Raw genomic sequence first — 14,621 nt, 5'->3', positions numbered from 1 at the left:
TATTAAAATCTAAGAGATGACGGTAGTGCAACAATAATGGATGCAAGAAGAAGGTAATGCCGAAGAAGTTCACGTTAGTGCGCATGCTCGGAAGCTCGGCGGATTTTTTGTTTGTTTTTGAAAAAAAGTTTTCAGTCTTAAATGACAGGCGGTGCAAAGCTGATACATTCGATAGCTCTGTCAAGAGAATTAAAAAAGAAGTTTGGAGATCTGACACTTGCTAAGACTCTTAGAGATGGGAATCTGTTGATCACAGTGAGGAATGAAGAACAGAAAAACAAGGTGATGAACGCCCACAGTATTTGTAAAAAACTGATTACTGAGATAAAGATTTTGGGAGAGGGTAAAGTGGTAAGAGGAGTGATCACAGGTATCCCAGTTGGTGAAGATCTAGAAAAACTTAGACACAGTATTAATGGAGGTGAAGTAAGTAAAATCAAAAGATTGATGAGAACAGTGGAAGGTGAAAGGGTGGAAAGTCTCTCAGTAATGTTGGAGTTTCAAACACAAGTTCTTCCTGAAAGGGTAAGAGTCGGGTGTATGTGCTTCCCTGTAAGGCCATATATCCCTCCTCCTCTCAGGTGTTATAAATGTCAGAGATATGGACACATTGCAGCTGCATGTAGGGGAAAACAAAGATGTCCAAAGTGTGGAGGAGAGCATAATTATGATGAATGTAAAAATGGGAAGGATAAGTGTTGTAATTGTGGAGGGCAACATAGGGTGACTTATGGAGGATGTGAAGTCAGAAGGAAAGCAATGGAAATCGAACAAGTCAAAGCTACTAATAATATAAGTTATGCTGAAGCTGTTAAAAGAGTGAAACCTAAGGAAGTTATAAGGAAAGTTCAACCAAACCCAACAACAGAACAGAGACCGAGTGGAACTGAAACTGGGTTAACAGTTGAAAAAATTCTATTGTTCATTGCATATGTAATTAATTGTACAGATCAAGTTAAGCACAAAACAGAAAAAATCAAAATAATTGTGAAAGGGGCAGAGAGGTTTTTTGGTATTAAGGACATATCTTGGGAACACATAAATACGAGGTTAGGGGCAGAAGGAAAGGTCGAAGGACAGGAAGATAAAAACTGATCATCCTACAATGGAACGCTAGAAGCCTTATTGCAAATGGACAGGAATTTAAAGGATTTATTAGAGAGTATAAAGATGATTTAGATATTATATGTATTCAAGAAACATGGCTTAAACCAAATCTTGATTTTGTTATAAAAGGATATGAAAGCATTAGAAGAGACAGAGAGGGGGGATCTGGAGGAGGGTGTATTACATTTATTAAACAAGGAATTCAGTTTAGATTATTAGCTAAAGGAAGAGAGTTAGAATATATCATTACTGAAATTTGGACAGTAAATGGACGATTTAAAATAATCAACTTTTATAATCCATGTAAAAGACTATCATTAGATTTAATGGAGGAAATTGGGGTATTTCTAGAGGGTAAAGTTATTTGGTGTGGGGACTTTAATGGGCATAGCTCTTTGTGGAGTCATCATAATGATCAAAATGGGGATATAATAGAAGAAATAATGGATGTTAAAAATTTGGTCTGTTTAAATGATGGAAGTGGGACTAGAATTAATTTTAGAGATAACACAGAGTCAGCAGTTGACTTAACATTAGTTTCAAATTGTTTAGCAGGGGTTTGTTTATGGCAAGTTTTAAATAAAACAACTATAGGAAGTGACCATTATCCTATTAGGATGGAAGTAAAGCTAAATATAGAGAGGTATTGTATAAAAGGGATAAAGAAGTGGTCTTTTAGGTCTGCGGACTGGGGAAAATTTAGGAAAAGTAGTGAAATAAAAATGTTAAAAGTAGACATGAATAGTAGTATTGATGATTTAAATTCTTTTATAAGTAATGCCATACTTGAAGCAGCTGATCAGGCTATAAGGAAGGAAGGCGGGAGAAGAGACAGAAGGTTGGTGCCCTGGTGGACATCAGAATGTACTAAAGTTATAAAAAAACGAAATAAAGCATTCAAAGTATTAAAAAGAAATCATAATTTTCAGAATCTGAATGAATACAAGAGATTGCAAGCAAATGTAAGAAGGATTATTAAAAATGCAAAAAGAGATTATTGGAGGAGTTTTTGTAATTCAATAGGGAAGGAGACAGATATTTCTAAGGTCTGGGCAATAATTAAAAGGATGAATGGGATTAAGAGAATAAGTGGATATCCAATACTAAATGATGGAGAAATAACAGCAGTTACTGATATAGAAAAAGCAAAAATGTTAGTAAATACTTTTGTTAAAATCCATAGTTCTGAAAATATTAGTGAAGAGGGGAAAAAAGGAAGGCAAAAGACAATATTGGAGAACAAGAATTTATTGCAACAAATGGAAGATACAAATGATCCATTGAATATGTATTTTACAATAAATGAATTAAATATGGCACTCAAAAAATGTAAGCTATCAGCTCCAGGAAAAGATCAAATTTGTTATGTTATGGTTAGTAATTTAAGTGAGTCTTCTAAAAATATTTTATTAGAAATGTACAACAGGATATGGGAGGATGGAGAATTACCAAAAAGTTGGAAGGAAGCAGTGATTATTCCAATTCGAAAACCAGGAAAAGATGAATCCAAACCAGAAAATTATCGGCCAATAGCGTTAACATCCAACTTATGTAAGATAATGGAGAGATTGATAAATGAAAGATTAATATATTATATGGAAAAGAAGGGACTTATATCATCTTATCAGAGTGGTTTCAGAAGAGGGAGAAGTACAATGGATCCAATTTTATGTTTAGAACATGAGATTAGAAAGGCTCAAGTGAATAAAGAGAGTGTTGTGGCAATATTTTTTGATATTGAGCGAGCATATGATATGATGTGGAGGGAAGGGTTATTAATTAAAATGAGAAGAATGGGTATAAATGGTCATATGTTTAGATGGATCAAAAATTTTCTAGAAGGAAGACAAATACAAGTGAGGATAGGGAAGGACTATTCTGAGAGTATGAATATAGAAAATGGGACACCACAGGGTAGTATAGTAAGTCCGTTATTGTTTTCAGTGGTAGTTAATGATATGTTTAAAGAAGTAGAGGGTGGAATGGGATTTTCACTTTTTGCTGATGATGGAGCAATGTGGAAAAGAGGAAGAAATTTAGAATTTATTGTTAAAAAACTTCAGGGAGCAATTTTAGCTGTAGAAAAATGGTCGTATAAATGGGGTTTTAAACTTTCTGTAGAGAAAACTAAAATTATGTTTTTTACAAGGAAAAGAGTTGATGGAAAAATTAAATTAAAATTATATGGACAGGATTTAGAAAGGGTTAAACAATTTAAATTTCTTGGAATGTGGTTTGATGAAAGAATGACATGGGGAGTGCATATTAAGAAAATAGTAGATAAGTGTAGGAAAGTATTAAATATAATGAGATGTTTAGTTGGAACTGAGTGGGGAGCTGATAGAAAATCATTAAAAGCAATTTATACTGGGTTAATTAGGTCAGTCTTGGATTATGGATGTATAAGTTATAATTCAGCAGCAGATTCAAACCTCCATAAGTTAAATATTATTCAACATCAGGCATTAAGATTATGTACCGGTGCTTTTAAAACATCTTCAACAGCAGCATTACAGGTTGAAATGGGAGAAATGCCTCTTAAACTTAGAAGGGATCAATTATCCTTAAATTATTGGTCAAACTTACAGGGACAAAGTCAGGATCATCCAACATTAGAGGTACTTAAACATGGCTGGGAAAATTCAAAGAAACAATTAAAGAGCTTTGGATGGATAATAAACTCTAAAGTTAATGAAATTAATTTAAATCAGTTAGATATATGTCAGGCAGTTCCATTATCTGCAGTTCCACCTTGGTTAATTCATGATACTGAGGTTGATTTTTCCGTCTTAGAAAAGAGCAATAAAGATAAATTTAGCAATATGAATAGTAATATAATACAAGAATACTTAAATGAATATTGTAACTATGTACAAATCTACACAGATGCATCAAAAAATACAGCTAATAAGGTAGGGATAGCATTTATTGTACCACAGTTTCAGATTAAAGTAGGAAAAAGGATCAGTGATGGAGTCTCAGTGTATACAGGAGAAATGCTTGCTTTACTTTTAGCAGTTCAGTGGGTGGAAGAGGTAAGACCATTAAAATCAATTATTTGTTCAGATTCTAGTTCTTCATTATTTAGTTTGCAAAATAATAAATCAGATAGTAGACCAGATATATTAATTGAAATACAACAAACACTTTACAGAATCAATATGATGGGGCTAACAGTAAATTTTGTTTGGGTTCCAGCACATCACGGGATTAAGGGTAATGAAATGGCAGACAGAATGGCCAAAGAGAGTACTAACCGGGTGAAGATAGATATTAATGTTAGTTTTAGTATAACAGAAATAAAGGGTACAATTAAAAAAAAAACAAGAGAGAGGTGGCAAAAGTTATGGGATGAAGAAAAGAAAGGAAGGTGGTTATATAAAATTCAAAAGAATATTGGTCAAATGAGAAGAACAGAAAGAATAAGAAGAGAAGAGATAATTATTTCACGGTTTAGAATCGGACATACTGGACTAAATAGATCATTATTTCTAATAGGGAAACATCAGACAGGGAAATGTGACTGTGGGGAAGATGAGACATTGGAACATGTTATTTTCAGTTGTAGGAATTATTTGATGCAAAGAAATAACTTAATTAGAAACCTTAGTAGCATGAAAATGAAATTTGATATTGTTGATTTATTACAGAAAGATTCAGGAAGTAGAGGATATGAGGCCTTATTTTATTTCTTAAAACAGTGTAAGTTGTTTAATAGGATATAGTAATATTTATTTATTTATTTATTTTTTTTTTTTTTTTTTTTTTTTTTTTTTTTTTTTTTTTTTTTTTTTTTTTTTTTTTTTTTTTTTTTTTTTTTTTTTGTCATGTGGTCCACACTCCTTACCAGTTGGTGGCGGTAATGCATACCTAAAGTTTCTTGCCAACCGCCATTAAAATTCAAATAGAAGAAGAAGAAGCTGATACATTCTTGAATACAGTAGTTTGTGTCGTTCCCTTCGAAGATTTTTCTGTTTTAGAAGGTAAACGCTCCAACTCGAGGACTTTCATAGACGGTAAGGCTGGACAAAGTTAGGACAGAAACTACCAGCTAGCTCATTTGTGACTAGCTATGATGGAGTGTTAATTTAGGGTGAAATGGGGACCTTTCCTGGTTAAAACGTTGATATTCGTGCATGGGTTTATCTTTTACAGTTGTTTTAGCGCGATACTTTAAAATGTGCATAAAAAACTGTTCATAGAATTAACACTTAATGCTATTAAATGCTAATTTAATAGCATTAAATTAGCATTTAATAGCTAATTTATTAAATGCTAATTTAATAAATTAGCATTTAATAAATGCTAATTTATTAAATTAGCATTTAATAAAATGCTCTGTACATACTTCTCTGTACAGAGAAGTATGTACAGAGAGTACATACTTCTCTGTACTCTCTTAAATACAGAGAAGTATGTCTCTGTATTTAAGAGACATACTTCTCTTAAATAGAGAAGTATGTCTCTATTTAAGAGTCTGATGGTTTTAACATGTCTTGTATGTTTTTGTTTCATTACTGCTAAAAAGCTAAAGCCTCTACTTCCCTCAGGTTTCTGGCTTCATATACTCCAAGTTGGACCTTTGATTGTTTGTTTTTTTTAATCCATCAGTCTGATGATGCCTCCCAGGAAAACGATGACACCATCGAAGCAGACATCAGCTGTGGCTTCAAAGATCAAAAACAAACTTATCAGTGGGTTTATTTATTTAATTTCTTTTTGCAATCAATAAATTGAAATTGAATTGAATTGGGTTATTCTCCATCTCATTTGTGTTGCGGCGGCCACAGACTTTGAGCAGTGTTAACACCGTCTTTCTTTCACACCAGACACCTCCTCCTTCTTCAAGGTCTCCCTGAAGACCAACAACAAGGCCCTGGCTCTCGCTCTGCAGGCCCAAAAGGAGAAGAGCAGGCAGCTTGAGATGGAGGTGGTGCTCCTGCAAAAACAGGTCAAAGATCTCTGCTTCCAGCTGGCCACCAAGAAACACAACCAAAGGAAACTGGTGAGTGTGATGTCTCAGCTGATGTGGGGTTTAGTTTGGCCATTATCTGGTTCACTACTTGCTGTTGTTCTGCTCCTACAGATGCTCATCTTGAAAAATCTCCATAATAACACTCTGCAGCAGCTGGACATGATGGCAGATCTCGTCTCTGACAACGTAAGACATAGAGTATAGAGTCACCTCTCAGATTATATTTTTACCATAAGATTGTGTTTTTCTTGCTTAAATGTGACTTTCGTCAGATGAACTTCCTCTGATTTTGACTGCATCATGATGTATATGACATGCATGTTTTTTTTTTTTTGGCTTTTTACACTGAAGTTGTGACTATTATGATTTATTCCAACTCTCAGACTCAGCCCTTCTTTTATTTTACTAACATTTATTCCACAATTGTCTGCTAACCTCAATGTAAATGGAGGAAAATAAATCAGATTAATGAAAACAAAGTCTGAGATGACTAAATACATCTCAAGTCCATAGATAGATCTCAGGAACCTGAAGTTGCTTCCAAATGCTCAGAATGGATTGGCCTGCTTTCCAAAGCTCTGGCCTGTATCTGGAGGCCAATTGTCCACATTTCACCTGACCACGCTTTTTCCCCTGTGTTTTTTATACAGTCATGGTAAAAAGTTTAAGGAAAAAGTAAAAGGTTTTTCAGCTTTTTGTAGTGAAAAGGAACTAATCTTATAGTCTATAACTACTCAGGAAAAACCAGTTAACAGGAAAAAAGTTAACTCAGACAGAAATTTAACTTCCCTGTTTGAACTTTTTTTTTTTTTAAAGATTTTTGTAACTTAATTCAAAACAGAAGTTTACATACATGTGGCCGTTATCAGTGATAATTATCCTTTAAACTGCATGATTTGGATCAAATGTTTGGTCTCTATGTATTCAGTACCATATAAGGTAAAATATTGAAGAGGAGTCTATTTATTTCCCCTGCAGAGGGATCCGAAGCTCGACTTCTAATCTAGAAAATCTCAAAGACCAATATGTTGATGCATCTGAACTGCTGAAGCTGAAAATGTGTTTTTCCTCAGGATTCTCCAAGACTGTCAGAGAGCTGCCACTCCCCAACGGATAAAAACAAAGAGAACGATGCAGCAGCGCGGTCAGAAGTTTCTGCTTTTGCTTTTGTTGTGTCCTTGTAGGTGTTGTAGTTTCCGTGGACATGAATTATATCTGACGGTTATATTTCTGTATTTCTATCTTGTACACAGTAAGCCTGAAACGTTAAGGAATCCTTTCTGCCACAACAAAAACATGGAAGCAACACCATGTCTGCCAGAAGGAAACCCTCATCTGGATGTTTTAAGTGTCCTAACCAGATGCAGCAACTCCTCTGATATTTTTCATGGTGGGTCATTTGGCATCATTCAGTGCAGTGTTTCAAATATGTGCTGCCTCACTCTTAATGAATGTCTTTTCCCAGAAAACGCTGAGGAAAGGCGTTTGAGTCAACGTGTTCAACCCACTCAGACAGGATCGTGTTGTCCACCCCGCAGCAGCCTGAGGAGTGAAGTGGAGCGCCTGTCCAGAGTGTTGTCCCAGTCCAGCTCTGAAATAAACTCTGTCCTCTGTCCTCAGAACAATCAAACACATGAAAACTCCACAACATCCCTTTCTAGCGACGTAAACGCTCCAACTGTGTCTGCCTCAGAAGCTGAGCCTCAATTAGCAAAAGCTGACAATACAGTCCTACTCAATACGTCGATGGAGATTACGTTGAGTAACGTAGTTGAAATCGTCACCGTGGAAACCAAAGCCAAGAAGAAAGGTCCTTCCTGTGAGACAAAAGGCACAAAGAGTCAACAGCCGGGTTCCAGTCCAGAAGTCCAGAATGGTCTCAACCACAGACCAACAAAGGAACCTGCGGAAATTTCTACTCGCATAAATAAACAACCAGAAGATAAAGACTCAGGAGTTCTTGAGGTACAGTTACCCAAAAAACGCGGCAATAATAGGAAAACATCTCGCATCCCCAAGCTTGGCAGTCATCAGAAGACATCCAAGAGCGATACTGACTCCTGTGACACAGTGTCACAGGAATTCGATAATTATTTTTCCAACTCTAAAGTTAGCTTGTTGAAGGCTGGAGGCAATGAACCTGAAGAAGGTTCAGCAGGTTCTAAAATCACCTACAGACGGTCCAAAACTAAAGTAAGGAGGCGCTCTATGGTCATTCAAAAGACCCCGTCAGTCCGTTTGTCTCATGATGACGAGAGCCAACGGTCCAAATCGGAGAAGGTCCACGAAGAAGAGGAAGCAGAAAACACAGAGCCACCCCCACCACCTCCAGTGGAGGTGGATGGAGGTCCACCTCCACTGGACCTCCATCCAGTGGAGGTGACAGGTCTGGGGTCAGAGGAGAATCAGCTTCCTGTAGCCAGGAGGAAAACACAGACCAGATCGAGATGCAGAGGAACTTTTGTCATCTCTGTTTTTAGGGACAGTAACTCCCCAGGTTTCGACTGTGACATGATGCTTCCTGGAGAGCCTCACCGGTCAGCTGAGGAGCTGCTGGAAGATCTGGCTCAGAGTTCTGGCAAACAACATTTCCAGGCAGATCAGCAAACAGAAACCCGCAGCGCTTCAAAGCGCCCTCCGGTGGAAACAACAGAGCATAACATGGAAGTCCTGCCAGCAGATGAATGCGACCGTTCAGAGAACCACACACGTAAAAAATCAAGACGAGACGAAGCAGGAGGCTCCAGGAACAGGATGACGTCATCACTGGAGAAGTGTGCTGATGGTTGCAACTCCAGGCAAAAGAGAAAAACAAGCAAAAGGAGCAAAAAGGTTTTATCTGAAGATGAATCTGGTCTGCATCCCATCTGTAGTGAGGAGCTTCTTCTTTGCAGCCCTTACAGTCTGGAGGTCAGGAAGGAAGGTGAAGAGGATTTTCAGATGCTCCTCAGCCATGATCATTATGACATTGGTGAAAATCCGCTTGATTCTAAAGTCTCCAAAGGCAGGAATGCTCCAAAACCACAGAGGAAGACAAAGCTGCACACAGCAGCCGAAACCAGGAACCTAAGAGAGACGTTTGTCATCCACAGACCGACATCATCTCAGGTCAAAAGCAAGAGTATTTCTGTCAGTAGCACAAGGACATCTGTTGCTAGTGATGAGATGGCTCATCAGGATACTGGCTTTCTGCTAATGGATGTGCAGCCACCATGGCTGCTTGGAGAGCTCAGCACTTTGGACCCAGAATCCAGTTCTGTACCCAGCTCTCCAACCAGGAGCCCATCATGCAGGCTGGAGGTGACTGAGGGGTCAACTAGAGCCTCACCAGGTGGGTGTCCCCCTCTACTGTCAGTGGACGTTCTCTCCGTATCAAAGTTTACCTATGAGTTCTGGGTAGACTCGCCCCCAACAGGGGAAGACTGTAAACACAAAATTTAATCTAGTCTGACTTTGGTTTAGCTGGCAGCTAATGTTTTGCTGTGCATTGCAGCAGGAAGAGTTCTAACAACGGTTACCAACACCTTTCCAAACCCATGTGGTGAAAACAAAGGAAGAAGCAGGAGAAGGGACTGTGTGGTCAGCTATAAGGAACCACCACTGAACAGGTGAGAACGTTGGGTCGCACTGAAAGTGACTAGGAGAGCAACGCAGGCTGTGACCAGTGTTACAGTGACACTGGTTACTCAAAGCTCCTTCTATGTTACTGACTTTTGCTTCAGGGGACTACAGGTCTGGTTAAACCTTCTAAATATTCTGTAAAGTCCCCTCAACCCAGATCTAGAGACTTCTTTGGCCATCAGATAGCAAAAGCAAAGTCTTCAAACAATAACATGACTAAAAGACCTTAAAAAGGAGCTGGGAGCAGCGACTGCAAAAACACACCAGCATTCCCTGTCATTGGGAACGCTGGCGCATTTATTCCATTGGCAGATTGTTTCACTTATGGGAAAAATGTCTTACAAGTAAAATAATCTTCTGGTGCAACAACTGCTTTTTCATAAATTTTAAGGCATTATTGAATTAAAGCAAGCTAATATATCTTACTAAAAAAATGACTTGATAGCATGGTATGAGACGGATGATCTATGAAAAAAAATCTAGCTTGAAGTAAGACAAATAAGCTTTGTCTTATTCCAAGTGCACCAAGATATTTGCACTAGAAACTTGATCAAAATTATTCGGTAAGCTTAATGTTTTTACAGAGGACTGCTTCTCTGTCTTTAGAGGAACAGACCATGGTTTATTTTTTTTTTATCTGTTCCAAACATGTTGTGACTCCTAGAACCAGTTTCAGATCTCTCCATTGGTTGCTTATGTTCTCTGTTCTCTAAGCGGTAGAGTGGAGTGAGTGTTATAGTTCTGGGTTACCAGTGAGCCCTCTGTCTAGGTTTCAACAACCGACCTACCAATACTAGTTTTATGATTGGTCAGATTATCCAGATTTGTCTTTGTTTTTAAAAAAAAAAAGAGAGAAAATGGAATGCAGTCCTGAATTTCTGTTCCCCCCTCCAAACAGGAAAATTAGGCGTGGGGATGATTTTACAGAGACCACATTCCTGAGTTCTCCAGTGTTTAAAGACAGGAAGAAGAAGAAGAAGATGACAAAGACGAAGCAGTAACAGAAATCAGTGGGGTGGGCTGTGGACAAACAACAATTTTTTTTCCCCTTGTGATAAATTCAATGTTCTAGTTTCCTGCAGCGTTTCAAAAAGTTCTTTGACCGCTCGTCATTTTAACTCAGAATGTGTTAAAATTTGTAGTATTAAGACGTTTTAGATTTTTCACATTGGGGATGTAACTCCCTGATGGGAGGCCAGCTGTAAATAATTGAGTGGAAGCTGATAACCTGATACTTCCTGTGATGTTCAGCTGCACAGGATAAAGACTCAGGGTAGAAAACAATGTTTAGGATTTGCTGTGTGAGCATGCCAAGTGAAGATCTCCAAACTCCACTTTCTGCTCCATCAGATTGTGTTGCAAGTACAAATCTTAACATCTTAGATCTGTTGAAGTTTGTATGCTTTGTGTTTTTTTTTTTTTATATTAAACATGTTTATCAGAAAACTTAAACTTGAGTTTGTTGGTGTTTTTGGTAATTCTATCTGATGAGATCAAGTCCCCTTCCTGATAAACTCAGTTTACCTTCAGGAAGTATTCATAACCTTTCACTTTTCTTGCTCATATTTATTTAATGAGCAACAGCAAGAAATGTTGCCATTTCTTTTCGATGTAAAGCAAATATTTCAGTTATGAAAGTGGTTTTTTTAGCCTTGTAGAATTTCCTCTGACAGCAATTACAGCATCAATTAGATCAGTCTCTGGTTCAGACTATATGTTTACTTTTACAGCGGGTAAAATAAGTACTGAATTGCAAAGGAGGATTGTGTCTTCGGCCCTATTCCTCTTCTGTTTTGAACACATCACTATTTCTTTCAGGTAATATTTTCTAATTGTGCCGTTCACCTGAAATTCTCACCAGATGTCTGTAACAACCCAGCAAGTCCACATAATGAGCAGTTCATGAAACGCCCTTGGCCTGTATTACCATGAAAAAAAAAGTCTTGAACTTTTAGGCCAACCTGGAAAATGCTGGGACAATATGATTTGGACAGATGAAAATAAAATTGAGCTATTTGGATGATGTAGCACACAATGATGATTGGAGCTCAAATGGTAATACTGCATTTCACATCAACAGCAGAGCAAACGGGTGCTGTTTCTCACAATATAGCACTGGCAGACTATATAACTGAAGGAAGGATGAAAGCACAAATGCATCAAGACATTTTTTATTTTTTAAATGAAACCAGGTAGCCTGGATCTCTACAACTGAGTAGTGTAAGCACTACTGCCAGTATCAAGCATGGCAGTGGAACGATGATTCTTTGGACAATTTTTTTCAGCTATAGATTCAAGAGCATCCTACAACTGTTAAGTCGACCACGAGGTCATCTTTCTGACAGCTAAAGTTGAGATTAAATAGGGTTTTTAGCAGGGCAGTGATATGAAAAAATTTTGCCAAAATTTGTCAAAAGCAATGTGACTGAGCAAAACGCCTGGCCATTGCCCTCCTGCATTATTCCGTTAGATTCACATCTCGCTTACAGCAAGATCTGGGTTTTCTCTGGTTGACTTGGATTCCCTCCGATAGAGATTCTATCTGGCCAATCAGCTAACTGAAAGAGAATTTGTGAATGATTTCCATTTTCTGCACTGTTTCAGATTTATCGTCTGCCTGTAGTTTTAGCAATGGCAGTGGAGGAAGTGAAGGAAGCCGTTCCGTCTATATAGGCCACGCTTCCGAATAATAAATTAACAGCCACTTTGTTCTGGTCGGCACTTCTCTCTGCAGAGCGAAGGATGGTTGTTTAACGTCCAGGCAACTTCTAACGAACTTTACAGTATTTAATTGGTGCATTACATGTCACTGATGAATGTTAACCGAGTAAAATCTGAAACTTCAACGGTATCCAGACCTCCAGGAAGCATTTGTTTCTTGATAAGAACCTGGGCCCTCTGGACAAAGCACAGTGTAGTTCAAGGGGCTTGTTTTCAATCAACACAGCGAACAGATTCTACAATATATTTAAAATTTAGAACTGAAAATTTCCTTTTTCTTTCTTATAACGATGGGTGCTTTCAGCAAAGTACAGTTTATGATTATAAAAGCCATTGGGCTTGAATCACCATGTAATTGCAATGAATCTTTTCTAAGCTGTTCTAGGTTCTAACTCTTAAAAAGCAAACATTGAAATTTTTGAGCCATGTGAATGAATGCATGGGAGGGCTTTGGTCTTGGTTTTGGTTTTCCATACCCACTTATTCCTTCCAAGGGTTGGGAAGCCACTCGTTAGTGGTCTATGAATTCATTTAGCTCTCATCATAGGACCAACACATTTGTCAAACAAGACAACCAAAGACTCACATGCCCTCACACTTCAGGGGAATTTAGACAGTCAGCCTATCCCCACCCCGTGTTTTTTGGGCTGATGGAGGATTCAGACAAAACCCACGCACACCAACAGGGAGAACAAGCAACCTCAACAAAGAAAGGTCCAATCTGGTATTTAAATCCAGGACGTTCTTGCTTTAAAATGTTCCATTATCTTAATACCAGTGAGTTTTAATCGCTCACTTTGCCCAAAAATAGTTTTCATTTCACTGTCTGCAGGACTGATGCATAAACATTTCACTCTGAAAATGGAGGCAAAGCGACTGAAGAGAGACGGTCAGCTACTCATGTAAGTCGATCTCAAAACTCCATATTGTGTCAGGAATATTAAAAATGGCAACAGGCGAATGTTTTTCTGCCATCCAAACAGAAGTAATTACGTTGGTCAGAAGATCCTGGAGAACTCATTTGATCCGAGTGGGAGGGGACACACAACAGTGCTTGATGACTTGGTAATAATTCTGCAGTTCATCATTCTCCATGATGAACCATACTGGTATCTATATGTATCATCTCAGTATCATCTTGCCATTGGTGATGCCTTGTGGTGGTTGAACAACGACAGTAGACATGTGCTTGATGCAGACATTATGTGCGTACCAGAACAAAAATGTCTAATACAACACTTATGCAACATTTTCATCGTCAGTGTCTGTGGGAACATAAACATGAATTTAGTTTGTTTAGAGGTGCCATCATAGATTATATTTTCATAAATATACCCACTGCAAGGGTTAAGGGGTAGGATTAAGTTTTTCACACCACGATATCAGGAGATAAGTCGACAAGATCTGTCCTCTTCCCACTTCATGGTTTCATTATGTTTGTCATTTTGAGTGAGACAGACCCAAGATTAATTGCTGATCATGGAACAGCCACCCCTCTAATTGCTCCCAGTCATGGCAAAACTCTGAAATTAGCCGTCTATGCTAATGAAGCAATAGTTTGGATGACTGTACAGGATGACTCAAGTGCAGTAAAGTCTCCCTAACAAGTCACAAGTTTCGTTAAGGCGGTGCATGTCATACAGTATGACAGTACACATTTTATGGAGCGTTTGTTGGGCAACTTCCACCTTCATCACATGGCTGATTCCCTCAAGTGCCTGTTTCCTTCCAAACATCTGCAAAGCAAGCAGTCTGGTGTCCGTCACCTCCTGTTGTCACCGACTGTCACATGCTCTAGCAACTGCCTGCTAACCCCATCACTCCACTCGTGATTCTACTTCTGATCCCAACACTCGATGTTCCACCTCCCAGCAAACATGAGTAATGTTCAGTTAAGACCAAAACTTCTCATCCCGACGGCAAATTAGAATTGAAACTGTTTTCATTCAACCAGGATAAATTCCAAATAATTTATTCTTGAATAAATTATTTTTCCTGGCCTTTTTCCCCCACCAGCCAGGGGAAAAAAAGGCTGGTGGCCTAACAGTATGCTAACATAAAGATCTGACCAAGAGCTACAGTATCTTACTAACAGATACTGATGCAGGAGAGTTGACTGCTGAACAAGGAGCATGTGGTTGATTAGCAATTGGGTGTAATAAAAAAAATACAAATAATACTATATTAAACTCAACAA

The 14,621-nt window shown here is 38.1% G+C and overlaps 1 protein-coding gene across 1 annotated transcript; it reads left to right on the top strand.

Moving 5' to 3' along the window:
- The first annotated feature begins 5,024 nt into the window (after positions 1–5,024).
- On the top strand, positions 5,025–11,155 carry sgo2 (shugoshin 2). The gene is made up of 9 exons (XM_015012390.2): positions 5,025–5,123; positions 5,719–5,801; positions 5,937–6,112; positions 6,194–6,268; positions 7,156–7,226; positions 7,336–7,472; positions 7,548–9,413; positions 9,576–9,690; positions 10,602–11,155. The coding sequence occupies exons 2-9, from the start codon at positions 5,723–5,725 to the stop codon at positions 10,702–10,704; spliced, it is 2,622 nt and encodes an 873-aa protein (XP_014867876.2). The 5' UTR covers positions 5,025–5,123; positions 5,719–5,722; the 3' UTR covers positions 10,705–11,155.
- The last annotated feature ends 3,466 nt before the right edge of the window (positions 11,156–14,621 follow it).

The sequence above is a fragment of the Poecilia mexicana genome, unplaced genomic scaffold, assembly GCF_051168715.1.
Source record: "Poecilia mexicana isolate PSO_F unplaced genomic scaffold, ASM5116871v1 scaffold_2, whole genome shotgun sequence".
Taxonomy (NCBI): Eukaryota; Metazoa; Chordata; class Actinopteri; order Cyprinodontiformes; family Poeciliidae; genus Poecilia; species Poecilia mexicana.
Note: the sequence above shows the minus strand (reverse complement) of the source record. Positions and strands in the feature narration are given on the sequence as shown.

Coding starts and splice junctions, on each gene's coding strand:
- sgo2 (XM_015012390.2), top strand. CDS start 5,723: ATGATGCCTCCCAGGAAAACGATGACACCATCGAAGCAGACATCAGCT. Junction 5,802..5,936: donor GATCAAAAACAAACTTATCA/GTGGGTTTATTT, acceptor CTTTCACACCAG/ACACCTCCTCCTTCTTCAAG. Junction 6,113..6,193: donor AACACAACCAAAGGAAACTG/GTGAGTGTGATG, acceptor CTGCTCCTACAG/ATGCTCATCTTGAAAAATCT.